Source organism: Kwoniella mangroviensis, assembly GCF_000507465.2.
Source record: "Kwoniella mangroviensis CBS 8507 chromosome 1 map unlocalized Ctg01, whole genome shotgun sequence".
NCBI classification, from domain to species: Eukaryota; Fungi; Basidiomycota; class Tremellomycetes; order Tremellales; family Cryptococcaceae; genus Kwoniella; species Kwoniella mangrovensis.
Window position 1 is genome coordinate 1,730,786 of NW_027062533.1, and position 22,495 is coordinate 1,753,280.

General features: G+C 47.1%; 5 protein-coding genes across 5 annotated transcripts; 3 read left to right on the forward strand and 2 right to left on the reverse strand.

The window, feature by feature from the left end:
* Positions 1-192: 192 nt before the first annotated feature.
* Positions 193-904, reverse strand: I203_100640 (uncharacterized protein; the record flags this gene model as incomplete). The annotated part of the gene is made up of 2 exons (XM_019150084.1): positions 193-493; positions 567-904. The coding sequence occupies 2 exons, from the start codon at positions 902-904 to the stop codon at positions 193-195; spliced, it is 639 nt and encodes a 212-aa protein (XP_019000780.1).
* Positions 905-1,275: 371 nt separating this feature from the next.
* I203_100641 (uncharacterized protein) lies at positions 1,276-3,791 on the forward strand (the record flags this gene model as incomplete). The annotated part of the gene is made up of 7 exons (XM_019150083.1): positions 1,276-1,832; positions 1,904-2,163; positions 2,239-2,660; positions 2,729-2,843; positions 2,915-3,166; positions 3,248-3,295; positions 3,385-3,791. 7 exons carry the CDS (start codon positions 1,276-1,278, stop codon positions 3,789-3,791), a joined length of 2,061 nt encoding a protein of 686 aa, XP_019000779.1.
* Positions 3,792-4,098: 307 nt separating this feature from the next.
* I203_100642 (cystathionine beta-synthase) lies at positions 4,099-6,036 on the reverse strand (the record flags this gene model as incomplete). Its single annotated transcript, XM_065516692.1, has 11 exons — positions 4,099-4,420; positions 4,510-4,607; positions 4,684-4,923; positions 4,992-5,101; positions 5,163-5,188; positions 5,245-5,256; positions 5,318-5,401; positions 5,463-5,502; positions 5,562-5,703; positions 5,792-5,847; positions 5,907-6,036. 11 exons carry the CDS (start codon positions 6,034-6,036, stop codon positions 4,099-4,101), a joined length of 1,260 nt encoding a protein of 419 aa, XP_065373510.1.
* A 612-nt stretch (positions 6,037-6,648) lies between these two features.
* I203_100643 (uncharacterized protein) lies at positions 6,649-8,572 on the forward strand (the record flags this gene model as incomplete). Its single annotated transcript, XM_019150081.2, has 5 exons — positions 6,649-7,560; positions 7,713-7,869; positions 7,928-8,036; positions 8,147-8,478; positions 8,547-8,572. The coding sequence occupies 5 exons, from the start codon at positions 6,649-6,651 to the stop codon at positions 8,570-8,572; spliced, it is 1,536 nt and encodes a 511-aa protein (XP_019000777.2).
* Positions 8,573-9,670: 1,098 nt separating this feature from the next.
* Positions 9,671-22,338, forward strand: I203_100644 (uncharacterized protein; the record flags this gene model as incomplete). Its single annotated transcript, XM_065516693.1, has 26 exons — positions 9,671-10,106; positions 10,177-11,423; positions 11,494-11,662; positions 11,728-11,837; positions 11,894-11,945; positions 12,006-14,592; positions 14,648-15,011; positions 15,072-16,444; positions 16,503-16,587; positions 16,638-16,703; positions 16,761-17,123; positions 17,186-17,696; positions 17,780-18,546; positions 18,606-19,489; positions 19,546-19,814; positions 19,923-20,786; positions 20,851-20,880; positions 20,941-21,056; positions 21,118-21,298; positions 21,367-21,394; positions 21,470-21,610; positions 21,673-21,700; positions 21,755-21,864; positions 21,922-22,000; positions 22,059-22,247; positions 22,315-22,338. The coding sequence occupies 26 exons, from the start codon at positions 9,671-9,673 to the stop codon at positions 22,336-22,338; spliced, it is 11,073 nt and encodes a 3,690-aa protein (XP_065373511.1).
* Positions 22,339-22,495: the final 157 nt, after the last annotated feature.

Consider the following 22,495-nt stretch of genomic DNA (forward strand, 5'->3'; position numbering starts at 1 on the left):
ACATCATAGATATACACCATATTACTCCATCTCGATTTTGGGAATCACGCTGGACGTTTCATAGAGATATATAATTAGTAAATATACCCATCTCACCTTGACGACTGATGGCATGCCTAAGAATGATCATATAGACATCCATAAATGCTTCTTTAATTCCACCTTCATACAGCCCAGTCTCCTGTCTACTATTCATTGTAAACCCAGTCCCTTTAATCTTGCTCTTCCAATCAACCATACATCGCCTAAACCCCTCTTACACTCTTTCTTCCATGCGTCGCTCTCAGGCAATTTGATCCGGCGTTTTACTTCTTCCGAGTCTAAGGAAGGTTGATTTGTGGAAAAATCATCAGAGAGAGGCTGAGGTGAGAGGGGGAGATTTAAGATCGATTCAAATTCAGGTATAATCGCTGCTCTTGAACGTCCATTCACGAATGTTATGTATCTCAGGCCAGGGAAGATGGTACAATAAAGCTCATTCAGATGGGCAAGTCTAGTCACATCATATATTATTATCAGCTTGAGTATTGATCAAGGATTTCACTGCGGTAGCTGAATACACTCACCTATCCAAGACTACTTTCGGCGTGGCAGTCGAATTACCCTGTTCTTTCCCACTCAACTTACTTAACCCTTTGACCTCTCCAATCATCGGATGTCCACTTATGAATTCAGCTTTCTCATCCCATGTCCAGTCGCTCGATACTTCCTGACAGATATCTATGAGCTCATTGTAGCTTGAAGGAGGCTCTGAGCGAGCGGTGAGTCGGAGGAGCACCGAGGGGACTAAGAGATTACGCAAGGCGGTGGAGGGCTCGAAGAGGAGTACTAGGAGTGATTCGAGGGCTGGTGCGGAGGATAATGAGGACAGGGATAGGACGGAGTCTTCGGAGGTGGTCGTCATTTTCGCTCTACTTCCATGGGTTTGGTAACGAGTCAACTAGTACAAAATGGACAATTTAGCTTATTCGACTTGAGATGATGGAGAGAAGATAGCAGGATAGGGGTAGATAACCGGTTCCGATAAGATCGCATCAATTCATCAACAAATTTGATCCCGTCTCACTCACAATCTCATCTCGGATCCGAGCGATAATCTCAGCACAACTGCAATGACGTCTATAAAAACGCATCAAACGAAAAGATGGTTTACTTCCAACCTTCTGACCACAAATACAAGTAATTGTTCCATTCCGGTCAAACCTCGAACCTATCATGTAATCAGCCAAAGAGACACATATACATCAGAGAGCGAAAAGACGCAATCTATCCATCATGTCAACGATGCACGTGCCCCGGCGAAAGGCTCAATCAGGCAAACACAAACGTCAGAAACTCCTCGACAAACGAGCCTTGAAACGAGGCGACCTATCAGCCGAAGATCACGCAGCGGGTCTACACAAACTCAACGACAAGTATGGAAGGGTCAGAACTCTAGCATCTAAATCCGGTGGAGTAGATCCCAACTCATCCAGTGTAAGATTAAAATCGAAATTCTATGGATTATCGCCAGAATACCTTACGAAAACTCGTAATCTTGCTTTTGAACTTGAACTGGAACGACCATTGTCCTCGGAAAGTGCGGTATTTCCATTGGAGATATTGACGGAAAGGGATAAGGAGGGAAAGTTGAGTTGTCCTAGTAGACCGAAATTTAGAGTCGGACAAAGTAAGAAGGAAGTAGAGAGGAATGAAGAAGGGATGTTTAAGAAATGGTTGAAAGTCACCAATGAAATTATGCAGGAATATATAGATGAACAGGATGATCAGGAAGAGGGATACCCCAGAGGACCGACATGGTATGAAACGAATTTAGAAGTATGGAGACAATTGTAAGCTCTCCCAAACCCGTATATCCTACATATCGGTTTTGCAGCTTACCCGAGTAACATGTTGGATGTAGATGGAGAGTGACGGAATCGTCTAATATCCTTTTACTTCTCCTCGACTCACGATGTCCGTTATTACATTGTCCTCCCTCTTTACGCAATTACCTACAGAACCTCAAACCCCACAAGGAAATTATACTGATTTTGACTAAATCTGATTTGGTTGATCCTGCTGCACTGGAAGGTTGGAAAGATTGGGTTAGAGGATGGTGGGGACAAGAAGGCGTGCAGGTGGTCAGTGTGAGATCATATGATGTTGAGCTTCTGGATAATGGTGAGTGATTACTATCGGATGTAAGAATAGCTGCAATGAAATCCTAAGTAGCTGATTGATGGGAATCTGTGATAGGTAAAGGTAGACATAGACCTGATATACCGCAAGATTCACTCGAAGAGCTCATTATAACTCTGAAAACTGCTCATGAAAGAATGCTAGAAGCTCCCACATGGGCAAAGGAGAATCCGGAGAAATTAAAAGAGTGGAAGCCATCTGTACGACCTACAGTAGATTGGTCATCGTTGGCTCAAGAAGAATATCCATATGATATAGCAAATACTCATTCGACAAAGTTCACTGTGCAGAAGGATGTCAAACAGGATACAGATCGGACTCAGGGGTCTGGAAATGGTAGTAACGATACTCTCCTGCGGGACCAAGCCGAAGAGCCCCTTACGATAGGCCTCATAGGACAGCCTAACGTAGGGAAATCATCTCTGTTGAACGCCTTGCTGGGAGAACAGAAAGTCAAAGCCAGTAGAACTCCAGGTAAAGTAAGTATGCTGCTGTCGGATTACAGTCTAAGTATGAACAGCTGATACCGGTGATCCTTTAACTCTAGACTAAACACTTTCAAACTATGTTCTGGGGAAGTAAGAAGGAGATCCGATTCGTAGATTGTCCAGGATTGGTATGTCCGTCATTAGTAGGATTGGAGATCCAAGCTTTAGCAGCTAGTAGGTCCTTCAAATTCTCTTATCCTTTCTAAAACAAGGTGTGCTTACTAATCATTCTATTCGATTGATAGCCATACCGATCTCTCAAATCGCATCTCTGCCAGCGTGTATAACCTTCTGCGCCCAACGCCTACCGCTTGAAACCATATTTAAGATACCCTATACAGTCGCTGAAGGTGATTTTGATCCATACGCTGGGAAGAGGACGTACAGGGATCCCAAGCTTGCTGAGGCAGGGAGGATCAAGAGGGAAGAAGAGGAGAGTAAGGAAAAATGGACGGCCGGGAAAATAATGGAAGGTAGAGCGTTTGATAGAGGATATTGTAAGTGCAGACCTTCAGCTCATGTTCGACGTCGACTCCGTTTGAGTACCAGCTGATATGTCTCTCGGTGGGATGGCATAGTGAGCGCTAAGAGTGGAAGACCCGATATCAATCGAGCAGCCAATGGAAGTGAGTGACACTGATCTCGCCGAACCAGCTTCATCTACGTCATTCTGCATGTAAAGCATGAGTCAAAGCTGATGGTTTGGTCTATGTAGTCATGCGATTACTGGCGGACGGTAAGATAAGATGGGGATTTTATCCACCAGGAACGACAGGCAGAGAAGGGAAAGGAATTTGGCTAGGATCGGAGGCGGAGGATCAGGATATAAATGTATATGATGTGGAGAAGGTTGATCCGCATCGTGATCAGGCAACGAGCGAAGAGGAATACTACGATGAGGAAGATTTAGATGATTCTGAGGAATTATCAGAGTTGGAAGAAGAGAATGATGAAGAAGAGGAACAAGAAAAGGAAGAGAAAGTGGGGAAGAGTGATAAGATTGTGGGTAGGATCGGAGGGTTCTTCGACGCGCTGGGTATAGATGATGATGATGAGGAAGATGAGGGAGATGAAGAAGAGGAGGAAGAGGACAAAGGCGAAGAAGATCAGGAGAAGAAGTGATCAAACTACCAAGCATATCATTGTATATCATAGCATATATACTTCTCATCATCTATTTTTCATCGTATGTATGTTGTTGACAGTAGTGGATCAATAAATGCTCTCAGATGCAATCAAGTTATTCACCTTCAGACAAGGGACTGAGATACAGCAGGATGCGATATACATTGTTCACAACTTCGGATGATACGTATCTATCATGTACACAAGAAATTTCTATAATATACACATGGCTTATACAATACTTACTACTCATCCACAATCTCATCCACAGAACACGTTAAATCCATTACAACATCACAAACACTCAATCACCATTTTCCAACTTCTCCCCTTTCTCCCTTTTACTGTCCACCACGCTCATCACGTCATTCAAATCTCTACCCAATATACCCCTAATGGTACTCTTAATATCCTCTTTCTCTTCCATATTCTCTCCTGTAGGAAGTTTAGATGTCTCGAGGAACCAAGATTTGGACATATAATTCCTTACTCCATCCGGCAAGATCACGACTACGTTGGCATTTGGATCTTCTGCTATATGTTTTCCTTCTTCCGAATGGAGGTATCGTAGGGTACCGGATAGGGCTGATCCGGATGAACCACCTACAAAGAGTCCTTCTTTTCGACTATCATACAGTAGGATCCCATGATTTAGCTGATCGTGAAAAGCAAGTTCTGAAACCAACAGCTAAAGCGGGAGTAAGGTGATACTTACATCAGCCGCTTGGTAGCGTCAAAAGCCTCTTCATCATTGGTTTTTAACCATTTATCTACCACTGGTGGATTTGGATCCAAAACCTCAGGGAAGAAATCCTAATCCAACAGTTGAGAACCGAGCATTAGCTGGATCCAGACAACGAGTCCGCTCAAATATCAGCTAATTACTCACATATCCTATACCTTCCACTTGATAATTTCCGGGTTCACCTCCACCCAATATCGATCCTTCCGGATCAACAGCTATTATGGTCGTTCTACCATGAGAAGCAGAGTTCCCGTTGGTATGAGGCAAAGAAGCTTCATAATCCCTGATAGCGCGTCCTAGACCTGTGATTGTACCGCCTGTACCTGCGCCTGCGACCAGGAGAGATATATCTTTACGTGGTAAGTCAGACGTTTTGAGCGAATGCTTTAATGGAGGACGTATGAGTTTCACTCTACCCAATCATTCCACGAGGATGTAGATTTGTAACTCACCATTATCTCCTCGTATGTACCATAGTAGTGAGCTAGAGGATTATGAGGATTGGAGTACTGATCTAAAATCACACCTCCAGGTATTGATTTCTGCAACTTTCGTGCAACACCTGAAAGAGGAGATTGATTCGATGAGCTTGTTCAGAAGAGGAGCCTAATGCACAAGCTCACCGATATGACTCTCGGAACTATCCCAACTGTTCGTAGATCAATGTGAGCTTCTTCACGAGTAGCCGGTATCGGAATAGCTTACGCTGCTTCAGTCCTAAATAAACGAGGTTGATCAGCTTGGTGTCTACCGTTGTCCGATTATCTAGCTAACTCACGGTGTCCTGACTATCTCGGCTCCCAATGCACGTAACATCACTTCCTTCTCCAGACTCATCTTGGCTGGAAGTGTGATAATACACCTGTCAAAGGTGATCCGTCAGCTTCATGCCTTCGAGCCGAGGTGATGACTGGTCAGCTTACTGATATCCTTTTATAGCGCAAGCAAGGGCGAGACCAATTCCTGATATCGGGAAGACCATCAGTCATTGTTGAGTGCTGTCATAACAGATAGTTACATACCCGTATTACCACCTAGATTGATACATTTGTGAGCTGAAGGGCAAAAAAGAGGGAGTGCCAGATCTAGCTTACTGGTAGGCTCGATGATTATACTTTGTCCAGGTATCAGAACACCCTTTTTCTCAGCCTGCTCTACCATTCTCTGGGAATGGGGCACGTCAGTATTGGTGACAAGCCTCTCTTGCTTGATGAAAGTCATCTGTTCGTAACGTGATTTCAGCTCAACTCACATTTGCTATCCTGTCTTTGACACTTCCACCTGCAGAGAAGAACTCGCATTTCCCCACTGATTGACACCATTGTGAGCTGATGTCCTGGGTACTCTCGCACATCCAAACAGCTCACATAAATTGCAGTTAAGCCCTTCTTCCTTGGCTATCCGCTGTAATCTGACCAAAGGAGTATGACCCACTGCGTCCAGCGCAGAGGACAGGACACCCTGCCAATGATGTTGAGGTTGAGTCTCGCCGCTCATCGTGGGAATCGGTTCGCAAGATATGGAGATGCTGTTGAGGGTCGAATTCGATGGGGCCATGGTATGTGCTTTATAGCTGGATACTATTCAGATAAGATAGATACAGATGATAGTGAAGAGAAAGGAGGATCAGTATCGTTGTACGATATCACCTCTTATGGTGTGACTGTGTGTAAGGTGTGTGTGTATCTGCAGATGACATGGTGTACCAACCGGTTAACTCATGATCCGACCGTACATCCATGATCAAGCTCCGCCCGTACTTATCATGGTTCAACGAAATGCCACATCGGAATTTGACCACGTGGCGAAGCTAGATCTCAGCGGCAACGCTCAGAGATTTTGGCCAAAGGCAAGATTAAATTTGTTGACAAGTTTACGATGATGATCATCTGTCTGTAAAGAGAATCACATCACAAGTCAACAACACTGCATACACCAGAACAGAAGAGATATAGCAGAATCGAAGCTCAAGGCTTCTATAGTATCTCAACTCAAATAAGCGCTAAAAGGCGTGAAGACATTCAACATGGTCGTGAGTACAGCTGTCTCTGCCAAACCCAACATGAAAGAGCTGACATCCTCCTGTTCGACGTCTTACAGAAAATAAAAATGATCTCTCGATCACTCGATGATCACATGCCATCCTCATCCACCTCTCCTCATCCATTACAGCGCAATCTCGCTCCTCACTTACATCCATTCCAGAAACCTCGAGAGTACGCCCGAGCACTCACTGCAGTGAAGATGGACAGGATGTTCGCCAAGCCCTTCGTAGATGCCCTAGGTGGACATCAAGATGGTGTCTATTGTCTTGGGAAAGATTCGAGGAGGGTCGGAGTAGTAGCCGGAGGAGGGGGTGATGGAGAAGTCATCGTCCATTCGTTGACACTTCGAAGACCACTATTGAAGATCCCTCATGCGCATAAAGGTATGGTAGGTGGGATATGTTGGACATCCGAATCTCACGATGGTCAAAGAGGGATGATAACCGCTGGAAAATTAGATGGTACAATCAAGATTTGGAGATCAGAAGCATTCGCACCTGGAATAAGGGATAAAGAGTTATTCCAAGGATCAGAATTCGCTAGTGGTTTTGGATCTGCAGGACATCAACAACATTTAGATCAAGCTGGTGCAATTGGTGAAAATGGCTTGGATATGGACGTGGACTTTGATGAAGAGGAAGAAGGGGGTGGATTGAATTTGGATTTTGCCAAAAGAGATAAATTAGGAGAAAACTTAGAACCTAAAATGGTATATACGAATAAAAATGGATTGAACGGTATAGATCATCATCAAACTGATTCGGTATTCGCTACTGCAAGTAACACCGTACAGATTTGGGATGAAAATCGATCAGCTGCCTTGTCAAATTTACAATTTGGTAGTTCGCTCGAAACTGTGAATCAAGTGAAGTTCAATCAGAGTGAAACGAATGTATTGGCAAGTGTAGGGAATGATAGGACGATGTGTTTGTATGATATTCGGACGGGTAAAGCGGAGAGAAGGATAGTGATGCAGGTGAGTTGGGATTCCAACCAAAAGAATATAGAAAGAACGGTTGAGAGGGGGAAGAGGATTGCGAGGAAGGAGAAACCTCACGGATTATCTACAATTGCTTTAATTGGTATGGAAGTCCAGATAACTGATAATTTTCATCCTTTCCATTGTAGTTCGTATCAAACGATATATCATGGTGTCCTACCCTCCCGACAACAATGTTACTAGCAAGTGAAGATCATAATTTGTATACTTTCGATATCAGAAACCTCAATTCGCCTAGTCAGATATACAAAGGTCATGTCGGAGGAGTCATGGGTTGTGATTGGAGTGAGTCGCAACAATATCTTGAGCGAGAGAATCTTGCAACTAATACTATCCCTTGTAGGTCCTACGGGCGAAGAGTTCGTGTCTGGTTCATATGATCGAACAGTCAGATTGTGGAATAGGGAATCTGGTAAATCGAGGGACGTGTATCATACTAAGCGAATGCAGAGGTGAGTGTCCGAAAGGAGATGTTGCTTTTCAGCCAACTTCTCTTCACATGGCGTGAAGTACGATCAACCTAGGAGTTAACAATGCTAATTTTCTGTTTATCGTTGTATAGAGTATTTGATGTCACCTACACCCCTACAGCAGATTTCGTCCTCTCGGCCTCTGACGACGGTAACGTGAGGATATGGAAATCCAATGCATCCAAGAAACTCGGTGTGGTATCGAGTAAAGAGAGACAGGCGATTGAGCATCGACAGAAACTTGTTGAGAGGTATTCTGCTGAAAAGGGTGTCCGATCCATCAAAGATAGAAGACATGTTCCTCAGAGTATACATAATGCTACGAAGTTGAAGAGAGACATGATAGAGAGTAGGAAGGTCAAGGAAGATAGGAGGAGGGAACATAGTAGGAAAGGAAGGGAGAAGCCTAAAGCTGAGAGGAAGAGTGAGTAACCATTTGGCGCTTTCGATCTTTCAAAAATAATAGCTGACCTGATGTCATCAACGTCGCAGAGGCTGTCATCGTCGAGCAGAAATAGGCGGTTCTTTTGTTGATAGGAGATGCAGCTCATGTCTCATAGTTCATGCATGTGCATATGTGTTGTACTGTATGATCGATAGCTAGCGTGTTTTGGCTAGTGAGATGTGGTTCTTTGCCACGCCCACGGACAATCCTCGGTAAAATGTGCTGCAGTCTCCTTTTTCGATGAACGAGAACGACGAAATCACGAATTGTACTTGTCTCTCAGTAGATTCATCGCATCCATATGTCATTATATTCTAAGCATATGTCGTATCATACTGAAACCTCGATATCCACCAACACATGCAATATTAATCGAACGTGCTTGACAGTGTGATTATGGAATTCAAGACGCGGCTGGGATATGGAAGACGTAGTGAATACACAAGGTTGTTTGTGTAGATGAGATACACCGCATACTTTTCAGACACGTCACGATCAACACAACACATTACACGCCAACAGATAAAGTCTCTTTCGATTCATAACAGCACGAGAAACGCGTCTTAAGCTGTAGTGCAGGTGATGACGACGCGCATCCTTTGGATGACGGTCAATGCGAACTTGATGGTCACGACAACATGGTAAAGCAGACATCATGAATTACACCTCCTGCCCAGGTGATCATGTCCAACAACTCAATACGAAGACTGCCAATCATTCTTGATATTTCATCACTAGTACGAAGATCTGCTATGCGAAAACAGGGATCAGAGGTCCAGCACCTCCTCGGCACCATCGTGGATCCTTCAAAGTGTAGATGGTTGAACGATGTTCTACATGGTCAAAGTTTTCCGTACTAAGTTACCAAAGGACCTAACACATGTCTGTGTGTCCGTGTGTACACCATCATTAATCTTGTTTACATATCTCTCATCGACCCTTGATGGGATGTAAACAACTCGAATAGCAAAAGGTATTCACGTCCTCGCCATCAACACCTACGCTCTGGCCATCTCCCAAAATAACATCTCCTTCTTCTTTCTTCACAATTCTGCAACTGATCATTCTTTCGTCCATATGATATATTGACATTAATTTTTCTCATAGCTATTCTAGTATCATCCCATAGTGAGATCTACCAAAGAGGGCATAGCTGGTAGTATCCCTCACCATGCCCTCACCTCCTATTTCACCTACACCGAGGAGATGGCGCTCATCGCCTGATCAACCCCATCCCGATTTCGCAGCTTTACTATCAACATTCGAACAACCTTCTTCATCATCTTCTGCTCCTCATTCTCCCAATTCAGTTCCTGAATGGGCGACTCCAAGAGGTGTACTTTCCGACGACAATGACAATGATGAAGCGGAAGTAGAGTATCTCACTGCTACCGCCGGGGATACTTCTACAGCGACCATCAATCCAGATATCGATATTGAGATTAGAACTACCTCTCCTTCACCTCAACGTCCAGCAGGATCGACTCGACAACAACATTCAGATCTTGGTTCGCCGCTCTTGCCGCCAAATAGAGGACAGCTGTTTGGTGAAGACTTTGAAAGAAATGAACTCTCGCTTGGACCTCGTGGTATATTCTCCAACGAGGGTGAGTCTTACTAGCGATTACCATTGGAAATACCCAATACTGATACTTACCATCAAAACCTTTGACTCAGCTCCACCTGCTCAATCCTTCGAATCTTCCTACCCTATCCCCCCTCAAGCTACCGGCCAATCCACAGCAACTATCGATGCAGCGTACGATGGTGTCTTATCACAACTTGACGCTTTGGCAAATCCTATCCCTACAAGACTTCCATTCGCACCCTCGTCGTCGTCTTCCTCATCAACCAATCCATACTTACCTCCAAGCACCTTCCATCCTATGCCTATCAGACAACCTCTAGTCGGATTGGGAATCAACATGAACCCTCAACCACCCACTTCACCTGGTCTGGGGAACTACCAGCACGGTAATTTATCGAGACTATCTACTGTCACAGAACGAACGGAGAAGTCATCTTCACCCACAAGCTCTCATGGGCGTTCAAACTCTCATTCACAGACCTTATCGCCTACTTTCCCTGGTGCGTATCGAGAAGGTCCTTCAAAAGCTGGTTCAGCTTCTGCATCGACGATAGCAGGCAAATATCCTTTACCGCCCAGTCCCACCAAAGTACCTTCATCACCTGTCAAGGGACCTCGATCAGCTTTCTCGACTGGTACGGGTACTGCTCCAGGTAGTGCAGCTGGTACACCTCAGGGTACGCCTAAAAAGACTTCGGATCTCATCAAGATGTTCGAATCTAGAGGAGATAGTGCCGCTCCGCCACCTCAACCCAAATTCGTTCCTACTTCTCCCTCTAAATCTACTCCCTTAAAAACTTCTTCAGCTCCCACTTCGAGAATAGCAGGTCTACCTAACGAAGGAGTCAAGCCGGTTTTTGGAATTGGTGATCATGTCCCACCATCATCGTTCCGAGGACTACCAACGGCCTCTTCCGGTCCTACTCCACCACCCAAACCACCCTCTCCTCTCTCTCAAGTAAGAGGTATGATAGCTTCCTGGAGAGCTAGATCGGGTACCATATCTCAAAGACCTTCCGGATCATCTGGCCTTGGAGCTAGTCCAGGTAACGATGGTGCTTCGGGACTGTTCAGGAGTGGTACGGGCGATAAAGGTTGGAATGTATCTATCAGAAGGCGGAGGAGGAATGAAAGAGAACTGGCTGAACAAGCTGAAGACTCTCATGAAAAAGAAAAATCCTCTGAACAAAGAGAAAGAGAGCAGGAGGAAGAAGAGAAGAGGTCGGAAAAGAGTAGTGATATACACGAGGAGAGGAAGGGCGAGGAAGCTCCTAGTAGATCAGGTAGTTTGAGGAGCGATAAGAAATCTTCTGAACCTAAACAATTGACCGGGGATGTAAGTATTACTTACCTTCAGCTTCGCTAGCTTTGTTAGATCCTCAGCTGATAATGGACTCGTTTAATAGCCTATCAAAACGGGAGCATTGTATTATCTGAATGTGCATGATCAAGATTCCAGACCCAATTTCAAGTGGGTACAAGCGGATGGTAGATTGTATAATGAAGGATTGGAATTGAATTGGGTAAGCGATAAGGGAAGAGCCACCGTGACTTTGGATCTAGAGTTTTGTGATGGTTAGTCCAGTTGCTCAATCAAATATCTGACAAACAGTTCAAGCTGATTGTAAATTTGTTGGCAGAGGTCGCTTCTACCTATAGTCCGAATAATCCTATGGCTGGGGATGACATTGGTGCTGCTGCTGCGAGAAGACAGGGTCCATTGGCAGATAGCCTTTATCCCTTCAAACTTGTGGGTCAGCTGATTTGAATAAGATTTTCCAATAGCTGATGATTATTCTCTGGTAGGTCTACGATGATGGAGTTGAAAGATTGGCATGTGATAGTGCTAGAGATCGAGGTCAGTTTTGAAGATATACAGATCATACAGTACATAATCGGGCTGACGATTCATGACTAGTTCGATGGGTCAACGCTATTTGGACAGTACTTGAACGAACTCGAGCTGCACCTTCAGCATCCCTTCGAGCCAATCGATCATCGTCCGATCATGGTTCGGAAGCAGGTGGTTCAGCTTCTACCCACTTTACACCTACTGAAGGAAGCCAGACAGTTCCTTCTTCACCTCTGCCGAGCAGTACCGGTTCTCACCCACTGTATACTACCGATGATGCGGTCATCGAGACTTCTGGTGGTCTTCATGCTCCGATCGTGCAACGAGGTAGTAGGAAACTCGCTGCTGGTGGATTAGAGCGGACTAGAAGTCTAAGAAGAGTAACCAGTGAAGCTGATCTCAAGGAAGTTTCCGCTCCTCCTTTACCTGAGAAAGATATCCCTCTTTCTCCAAGGACTACGACTGGCGCTGGTATTCAAGATGTACCCCTCACTGCTGAAAATGCTGAAAGACCTTTGTCAAGGGATTTTACCTTTGCTCACGGTATCAAACCACCAACTCTCTTCAGTGCCCCTTCAGAAGGTTCGTCGAACTTCCAGACTCCTGCTACTGGATTTCAATCTCTTGGGGGCACTTCTTCACAGTATAATACTGCCACTCCCGGTACTGTCAGTCAACCTTTGTCAAGTCGATCCATATACACCAATGCAAGGTCAGAAATAGCTCCTACGCCTACGATTGTCGACCAACCTCTGTCGGTGTATACTGCAGCAATGGGAACTCCTGCTTCCTCCAGCCAGCCATGGTCTGCTCATACTGTTCCGCCACCAGCCCCTTCGACTGTCGGTGGTTACCAATCTGCAAAAGACTTTAGCTCAGGTCAATCCACATATACCGCTCCTCACGGACCACCTTCGACCATTGGCGATTATCAATCTGCGAAAGACTTCCATTCAGGTCAGTCCATGTACGCTGTCACTCCTGCGACTATCACTCGACCTCTCTCCGAACAAGCGTGGACTGCTCAACCTGGATCTTCCACCCCGGCTGGGACCACTAGAGGTATACCTTCTTCTGCCTCGGTATATACTGGTCGACCTGGTTCAGCAAAGCCTGCAGCTACTACTCGGGATGGACCATCTTCTCCATCCTTGTTTACAGCTCAGCCTGGTGCTCAGACGCCTCTAACGACCACCGAACCTTGGACCACTGCCTCACCTGGTACTGCTAGACCACTACCTTCCGAACAAGCAACAGCCGAGGCTTTCTCTCCCACAGCTTCAAGCTGCACTGCTAAACCAGGCTCTCAAGCTCAAACTCCTGCAGCAACCGTTCGAGGAATGTCGACTCCTTCAAGTCACACTGCCGTGCCTGGTCCTAACACACCTACCCCGATGGGTACAGCTCAGCAATTCTCCTCGATCTCGAGTCAAACCGCAGTAGCACCACCAAGTCTGTCTGCACCGATGGGTACCGCTCAGCAGTTCAGCATCGAGCACTCAGGCCACACCGGACCCACTCCAGCAAGTACTGCTCAGCCATGGACCTCAGTCACTTCGGCACACACTCCTCGAGGCCCATCTCCTTCGGACCCTGTACGCTATACACCCGCAGGAGTTCCTCAGGTAGCTATCTCAGGTGCTTCCCCAAGTGCACCTCCTACCGATGAAGGACGATCTCCATATGGTACAGCTCAGCAGACTATCACCACCGGTCTGACAGCCCCCACTCATCCTTTCGGAAGTGCTCGAAATGGTACCGAAGGATATACTGCGGCATCTGGATTGCTTGGATCCCCTTTCCATACTCCACCTCCGGGAGATCGATCTTCTTCTCGTATGTCAAGGAGCTCAGGAGTTTCCTTCGCTACGGCTCCTCCACCTGTGCCATCTCGAGATTCCCACTACTCTACCGCTTCACCTGGCAACACAAGTACCAAAGCTTCGTCGACTCCCTCGAGTCCAACAAGGTATTCATTGCATGACGCACCAGTACCAACTTACGCTGAATCTGCTAGAACACCTTCAGTATACCCTACCGCCACTCAGGGTGATAGCTACTTTACTGCTCAAGCACCAGGCCGACCAGCGTCAGAATATGGTACCGCTAACGAAGCTGATCTCCAACGATCAGAATATCACGAACGACCACCTGCAACTCGATATGCTACCGCCACTACCGATCCTCGATATACCGGTTCGATGGGTACCGCACCTACAACACCCAGTAGATCACCCAGATCATCAGAATGGGAAACTGCACCTCCTCCACCTATATCTAGAACAGCTTCTTCGGATGCACATTCGAGTTCGGATCGATTAACGGACGGTCTTACCTCGAGAAGAGGTAGTAGAGCTTGGACCCAGATCTCTCATCCCGACTCGGATGATGAGCTGCTAGCTGACTTGGAAAGAAGATCTTCCAATGGCAGTAGTGTTTCGAGAAGGACTAAATCGAAATACACAACTGCTACCACTGCACCTACACCCTCTAGAACTGCCTATACGGCTCGAACGTTCGATCAAACATCGAGGACTCCTTTGGGCACTGCTAGGGAGAATACGATATATACTGGTGCTAGAGAGACTGTGTATTCGAATGCTACAGACTGGCAGACTTTACCTTCGAACTATACTACTGTACCTGCTACTCAGTGAGCTCACTCTGCTCGATTCCCTTGACCAGCAGCTGATAGATGTATCTGTCAGATCGTATTACACCGCGAAGACTTCTCAGACAGCTCCTATCAGAGCTGAAGCTCCTCCACCATTATCGTTCAAGCCTGGTGAGCCGGAGGGTGTCTCGACAGCCTCGACGATACCTAGTCGACGGATCGCAAGAGTCCCACCTCCGGCATTATCCTTATCTCCTGCTCTACCTGCGCCACAACCTGCCGCACCGCCTTCTCCAGTCGTCGTGGCTCCTCAGATCCGGCAAATGCCACCTCCTTCGCCTTCTTTCCCCTCTTCTATTCCTGCTACATCGAGATCACCAACTACCGATGTGTCCAGTACTATGATGACGGCGACGACGAGAGATCTGGCTACCGGAAGTGATGTCAATAGGTTGCTCGTGAGTGGAATCTAATTACATGTCCTGTAAAGTCAGTCAAGCTGATGTCAAGCTTCGTAGAACTTCTTGCAAGGTCAGGAACAAGCCAAGCACGGTCAAAACACTCGAGTTGGTAATCAGCTTGATCGGATCGAGCGAAAGGTCAACCAAATAGCGGAGAATCAAACCGCTTTAGCAGACAGAGACGGTCCACCACCTGTTCCTTCGAAAGATCCCGATGACTCACCTCCATCATCACCTTCATCGATCACTTCAACCACCTCGTCGACTTCGACTGCACGACCCGTCACTCCGCCACCACTGATTATACCTGAAGTGATCAATCAGCAATTCGATGACCTCAGAAATTTGCTTGGTACCCTCATCGGGAGACAAGAAGATCTCTTGGGTCGACAAGACGAATTGGCCCAAGAGATGAACCGAAGGAGAAGCTTCGATGTCGAACTGCCTGATAGAGGACCAGGTATGGCTCGACTCGAAGATCTACTCAAGAGGGTACTTCAGCGTGTTGGAGATAGCGAGTTCGCAGATGAACTGCCGTTGCCACAAAAGGAGAAGAGAATGTACCCTTCCTCTTATCCCGCCACGCCTAAGACTGAAGGTACGAGAGAGGGATCGATGTATGAAGGAGGCGATAGCGTATATGGTAGTGAATTTGGTGCAAGAGGTAGAAACGCTCCGGCCAACTCGATTGCATCGAGCTTTGACAGACGACGGAGAAGACCAATGAGCGAAGTCTCATCTAAGCTGATGGAAGGTGAAATACCTGAACCAGAGTTTGATGAAGAATTCGCTTTGTCTGGATTACCGCCTGATACGCCACCTGAGGAGTTCATCTCTCGTCAACCTCAATTCCCTCGTCATTTGGCAGGTCAACGACCCAGACAAGGTCCGATTCCTGCTCAACAGCCTGTCCAACCTCAATATGTTCCTCAACCTGCTCCTATCCAAGAACAACCTGAAGAAGAGGAGTACTATGAAGAAGAACCTGAACAACAATACGAGCCTGAACCTGAACCCGAACCGGAGTATGAACCAACACCTGAGCCACAACCCGAGGCGATGACTGAATATGAACCTACTCCACCTCCTGCACCAAGGGAAATGACACCCCAACAGACGCCGCTTCAACCTCCCGTACCGTACCGAACTGATGATGATTATCAAAATGATAATGGACAATATGCCGATGAGGGTATCCAAAGAGGACCTTATAGACCTGGACCACCGCCTCAACCTGTCGATCTACCTACGCCTGTGAACTCGCCTCGGAACATGCCACCGTACCAACCTACTCAATCTGGTATGAGACCTGGTTTCGCGCCTGCTCCCGGAATGCCTCCTCCTCCTATCCCTGGTCCCGGCATGACTGATGTGCCTAGGCCTTCGTTGCCTAGAATTGCTGGTGTTCGTGATCCGATTTCTACTACCTAGTAAGTCGATCATATCCGATATCATTGAATTAGACGACTGATTGTATGGGAAATACAGCTTCCGACGTGGTTTCCCTCCTGGACCTATGGGGCCTATGGGTCCAATGGGTATGTTCCCTGGACCAATGGGAATTCCTGGTCCTGTAAGTCTACTTTACTTGACATGATAGACTTTACTGATCTATTATACTAGGGTATGGGTCCGTTTATGCCTGGTCTACGTCCTGGAATGCCCGGTTTTGGTGGTCCGATCGGTCCTGTAAATTTTTTCAGCCTTCATGCCTGACCATGCAATTACTGATCTTCCATGCTGTAGAATGTTAATCCTTCTCTTCGTCGAAACGGTTTTTTCCCTCCTGGTGTCAACTCGACTACAGGCGATTATGGTCTCCCCGCTGCTGCTCGATATGGTAATGCTGGTCTTCCTCCTAGTGGTCCTACGTCAATGGGTGTTCCCAGACCACCTTCTGGAAATACCACCACTGTCGATACTGGTCTCGGAAATACTACTACTGAATCTACTGTTACGACTCCATCTGTCACATCTGTCACTACTGAAGAGATCGTTACTCCCGCTGCTCCTACGATCGTACTTCAAGAACCGATACACATGCCCACGGAACATGCGATGACTGCTGATTTGCCACCTATACCTCTTTCCGCTTCTCAAGTTGGTACAGTAAGTGTTACTACATTGTTCGTAAAAGGAATCAGTACATTGACTATTCTTCATGATATCAGGACGACAGTTTCAGACGTGCTCTGGGTAATACTCAAACACTGGCCGCTGCTCAAGGCGAACAACAAAACGAAATGTCCAGATACCTCCATGGAATGAGCGACCAGATTGCCGATGGAACTATGGCAACTCAAAATCAATTAGCTGAAATTTTAGGTGATATAGCAGCATTGAGAGAACAGATCAAACCTAAACATGTTCACGCTCGAGTCTTACCTGATGGAACTGTCATGCTTGATAATGGAGATATCGTCGATGGAATAAGAGGTGCTCCTGCACCTGTCACTCCTGGTGCACCACCCCCACCACCACCGCCTGTGTCTGCCTCACATGTCGAGGGTAGAATCTTGCCCGATGGAACGGTCATGGTTGGCGGTAAGATCGTAGATGGAATCAAAGGAGCTCCGTCGGTCGCTGCTCCTGGTACACCTATGATGGAACTGGATGAAAAAGTTGAGGAAACTGCGAAAGATATGGAACAAGATAGAAGATTGGCTGAACTTCAGGAGAAGAGTGAGTCTACTCAACCTACTAGCGTCTCTTCACCGATCATCTGGCCGAAAGAAGCGACACTAACTATAACGCTTGTATAATAGTCGAAGAACTCATGAGCAAGACCGCGCCACCACCGCCAGTTTCTGTCCCGGCACCTGCACCTGCTGAAAGAATTTTCGAAGAAGAGGAGATCATCTCAATGAGGGGCGATTCCGGTACCGAAGCTCCTGAGCTGACACCTATGCCTATTCCTACTACACTCGATGATCCTACTCCTCTTCCTACACCTGCTCCTGCTCTTACTACAATGGGCACACCTGCTCCTACTGTGGCTCCCACGGCCCTTGGACCGAACACCGACGTTCGACGAGAGAAACAGGTCATCAAAGAGCGAGAAGTCATCCGAGAAGGTCCAGTCGGTGGTCGTCATAAGGAGGTCACTGTTGTCGATGAGCTGGAAAGAGACATGGTTACTACTGTTCCTCCTGGATCACTTCCACCCGGATCAGTCCCATTGGTGACTTCTATTTTACCTGCTGGATCGGCTCCACCTGGAACTGTACTAGCTGAAGAAGAGAATGTCGCTGTTACTGCTGTCCCGACCGCACCAGGATCTGGAGGTGCTGCTGCTTCCGGTACGTCCCCACCCCCACCTCCTACCGTTCCACTCTCGATCTCGGTGCCGACTGCAGTTCCAACAGCTGCAGGTCCAGGCACCATCCCACCGTCGACAAGACTCAACCAAAGAACCGGGAAACCGCTCACCTTACCTCCTCCTCTTTCCACCCATTCCATGTCACCTATTCAAACTGAATCTGGTCTTGCTCCACCTACTCTACCTCACTTGATACGTGAAGAGCATGAAGAGGTAAGTCATCAGCAGCTACGTTTGCCCAAAAGCGAATCGGCTGATCGTAATGCTTCTAGATCATCTCCCGACCTGCTGATGGAGGGCTACCTACTCATACGCATACTACCACTCGAACGTATACTCAGGTTCCTGCTGGTTCTGGTCCCGCTGGCTCCGGTCTGCCTCCTGCGACTGTAATGGGCGATGCACCTATATCAGCTGTGCCTCCTAGTGTTGGTCCTTCGGCTTCCGTTCATCCATCAGCTGGTAAAGCTGCTACTGTCGTGCCAATCGCAGCGGCTGCGCCTCCTGCTTCCGTGACTCCATCTGCTTCTGGTGTTCCTTCAATGCCTATCATTGCTCCCGGCACCCACAGATCTGACCATCAAAGCGTTGTCGAACAGGCACCACCGAATATCTCCTCTACCAAGACTTCTCACGAAACTCAAACGGTGGCTCCTGGACCAGTACCCATCGACTCGAAGAATGAATCCACTTCTCATACGGTCCATCCGGGAGTTTCAAACGCTGATCCTTCTGCTGTGGTTCCCCCTCCTACTGCGCCATCTGCTCAGGCTCCTCCACCGCAAACAGCAAGTAACGTACCATCTGATCCTAGACCAGTGTGGGACACCAATCATCCGAAATCACCTAAACCCTCTAAAGCCACTTCTCTTGCTAACGTTCCTACGGAGAAACCAGCGTCTGTTGCTGGTGGTCCTCCACCTGCTACAACTGCTGCTAATGTTCCCTCGGTTGCTGAGGCACCTGCACCAATTGTCAGTGATACCGGAATGGTGGCTCCTCCACCTGCCTCTGCCGCTCCGGCCGATACAGGTGCTGTACCTGGACCTCCCTCAGCATCAACTGGTGGTAAGAGTGGTGTCCATTGGGATCCTAAAATACCGTCAAAGGAAGTCGCTACGACACCTTCAAAGTCTTCTCAATCACCCAAAATCAAGTAAGTTATTCATATATCATTATTCCGAGTAGTGATGCTGATGTCTCACTTTTCAGACCTGCAACCGTTGCCGATACTCCTGGTGCTCCTGCAAACACACCTTCTGCTCCTCCCGCTACGGACTTCGCCAATGTACCCGTTGGACCTGATCTTGTGACAGCCTCTCACCCTGTACTGCCCGTAGCGGAAGTCCCGATGACTGTACCAGCTGCTACCGAAACCAAAGTCCAAGAAACAACCCACAAACCCGCTTCAGCCGGGAGTGGAATTCTGAAAAAGCCTAAATCGAACGAGAGTCTGAAGACTACCGCAACTCCTCCACCGGGTGTTCCTCTGGTCCCTGCCGATACCAAAGCTCATTCCGACCACACCACCGTCGGAAAACCAGTTCCTACCCAAGGAAGTGGTAAATCGACCAGAGTCAGCGATACAGCCCATGTCGACCATCCTCCTACCCTGGAAGATCTGCTGATGGAAGGTAGAGATCTCACCGCTCACCCACCCGGAACGACTGTTCATGTACCTACTCATCCAGTGGCTTCTTCCGGTTCCAACAAGCTCAAGAAGAAACCGCCAACTTTCGCCGAAGGTCCCGTTGCTGATCCCGCCAATGTGGTTAGTAGTATTCCAGTCGGACCTCCTTCCGGAACTGGTACTCCTGCTCCATCGATGAAAGCACCCACACCTGCTCCTATGACCATGGAAGAGGTCGTCTTACCGGATGGTCGAAAAGCTTATATACCCAGTAGACCAGCAAGTCAAGCTGCCAGTGCTCCTAAAGACGCTGCACCTCCAACTGGACTTGGGTCCGCTCCTCCACCTCCTGGTGATCGACCATCAACTGGTAAAAAGGATAAATCATCCATCAGTGCCGCAGATAAGGAGAAGGGGTCTATCGCTCAGAAAGATACGACACACACTGGTATACCAGCAGAGTCAGAAGTAGGCAGAGGCCATTGTAGTGTATGCTGTCCTCATGGACCTAGAGCTGTCGGTGGGGTACCGATCGAACCTTGTGAACACCAAGATGGAATATTAGGTCAAGCTGCCAAACAGCATACCGCACCTACCGGACCCAGATCCAACAAGTCAGCCAAGATCATTAAACCTACTCCACCTGGATCATTGGGCTTACCACCTGAGACTGAAGCTGTTGGTGGGCCAGGAGATGAAGTGCAGATGGGTGACGTGGTTGGATCAGGAGATAAACCGAAATCTGGCCCACCAAGTAAATTGTCGAAAAGTCAGAAGAGTGACTCACCTGAGGATGCTATGGAAGATGCTAGGAAACTAGCAGGTGCGCAATCATCTGACAGACGTTGTAACTGGAATCGATAGCTGATGATCATCCAACCACGTAGCTAAACAAAAAGCTGCAGCTGAACAAGCTGGTGAGTAATTCAAAGATATGCGTACGTAAGGGTCACAGCTGATTGTATATCTGTGAATAGCTCTAGAAGCGGCCGAAAGGGATGCGAAGTTGAAAGAGAAGGAAGCAAAAGCGAAACTGGCCGAAGAGAGGCATCGTCAGAATGTCGAGGCTTTGGCGAACTTACAGAAAGCACTTGTAAGTCATTTTGCACTATTTTGACTAGTTATTGTATACGCTAAGACTGCCAAAAATGCAGGACCTTCTCGCTACTGATAGTAAAGCCACCAAGACAGCCAATGACGAGAAGGCTAAATCCCAAGAGAAGAGAAGAACGGATAAAACAGCTAGAGATAAGAAGATCACCGAAGCTTTGGATAAGTTGGTGCTTGATAGGGAAGAAGCTAAGAAGAAAGAAGTTGTTAATGAGAAGAAGCCTGGTGAGTTTCTATCTTACTACGGGTTTAAACGCGACGACCTGTCTTACTTATCTTGTTCGTGGGATTAGGTACACAAGCTATATTGGATGCCTTGGCGTGAGTGACTGTCTTTTTCACCTTCCTCGGAAAGGTCAGCGAGGGAAACTGATCCTCCTGGTTCCATTTCCACAGCAAGAAGGGAGAGTCCGAATCCGCTTTCTTACGAAAGCTTGCCCTCGAGATCATGGAACAGAATTCTAACCAGCACACCCAAACTCAACAAGCTGCTAAAGCAGCTGCCAGGGAGCAAATTGGTTTCAATTTGGCTGGGTAGTAAGTTCTATACTCTGCGGTGAAATATCGAGGTATATGCGCTGATATCGATTGATCGTTAGCTTGGATGACTTCTCAAAAGCACTTTCTGTAAGTACAGCTGATGGATGCTTGGTCACATGTCCCAAGCTGACTCTGCTATAGGGTGAAGTGCGAGTGCTTCTCAAAGAGGTCGGAGATCTACGAGAATCAAGAAGAGCATTGTACATGGAGTTGGCTGAATTATTGCTCATGAAGGGTAGACAATCCGCAGGGTAAGTCAGCTCCACCACAACCTTCGCATATCCAGAGCTGATCAAATATGCCAACAGTGATTTGATGGCTGTCATACCATACCCTGCTGGAGCACCCAAGAACCCTGCTAACCAACCTAAGAAGGAAGAGAAGAAGGTAAGTATCCGGATGTCGTTTTATCATAAGATTTGTCGCTCATGTCGATCTGCTTCAGGATGGCGGCGGTAACCAGAATCAACAAGGTCAAGGAAAAGGTAAACCACCTGCTGGTGTACCTGCCTGGGCAGCTTGGCACCCTATGATGCCACCAGTCATGGGCAGACCGTTACCTCAACCTGGTGGTCCACCACCTCCTATGACAATGAACATGAGCGGAGGTATGGTGCCTCCCCCTCCTCCATCTGTAAGCGGTCTTTTCTTCTGGAGCCCACTAGGGAGATACACAGGCTGATGCAATTTGATCGTGACAGGGTAAACCACTTCCTCAACCATAATCAATTGTAAGATAATCTAGAATACATTCCCAGCCTTGTGGCTCTTCGATTTTTAGATTAGTATACCCCGTATAATTGTTTTCATAGATTTTATATACATTTAGTTTCATTGTCAGGCCTTTGTCTTCTTTTCTATATCTTGGTATATACATTTTCT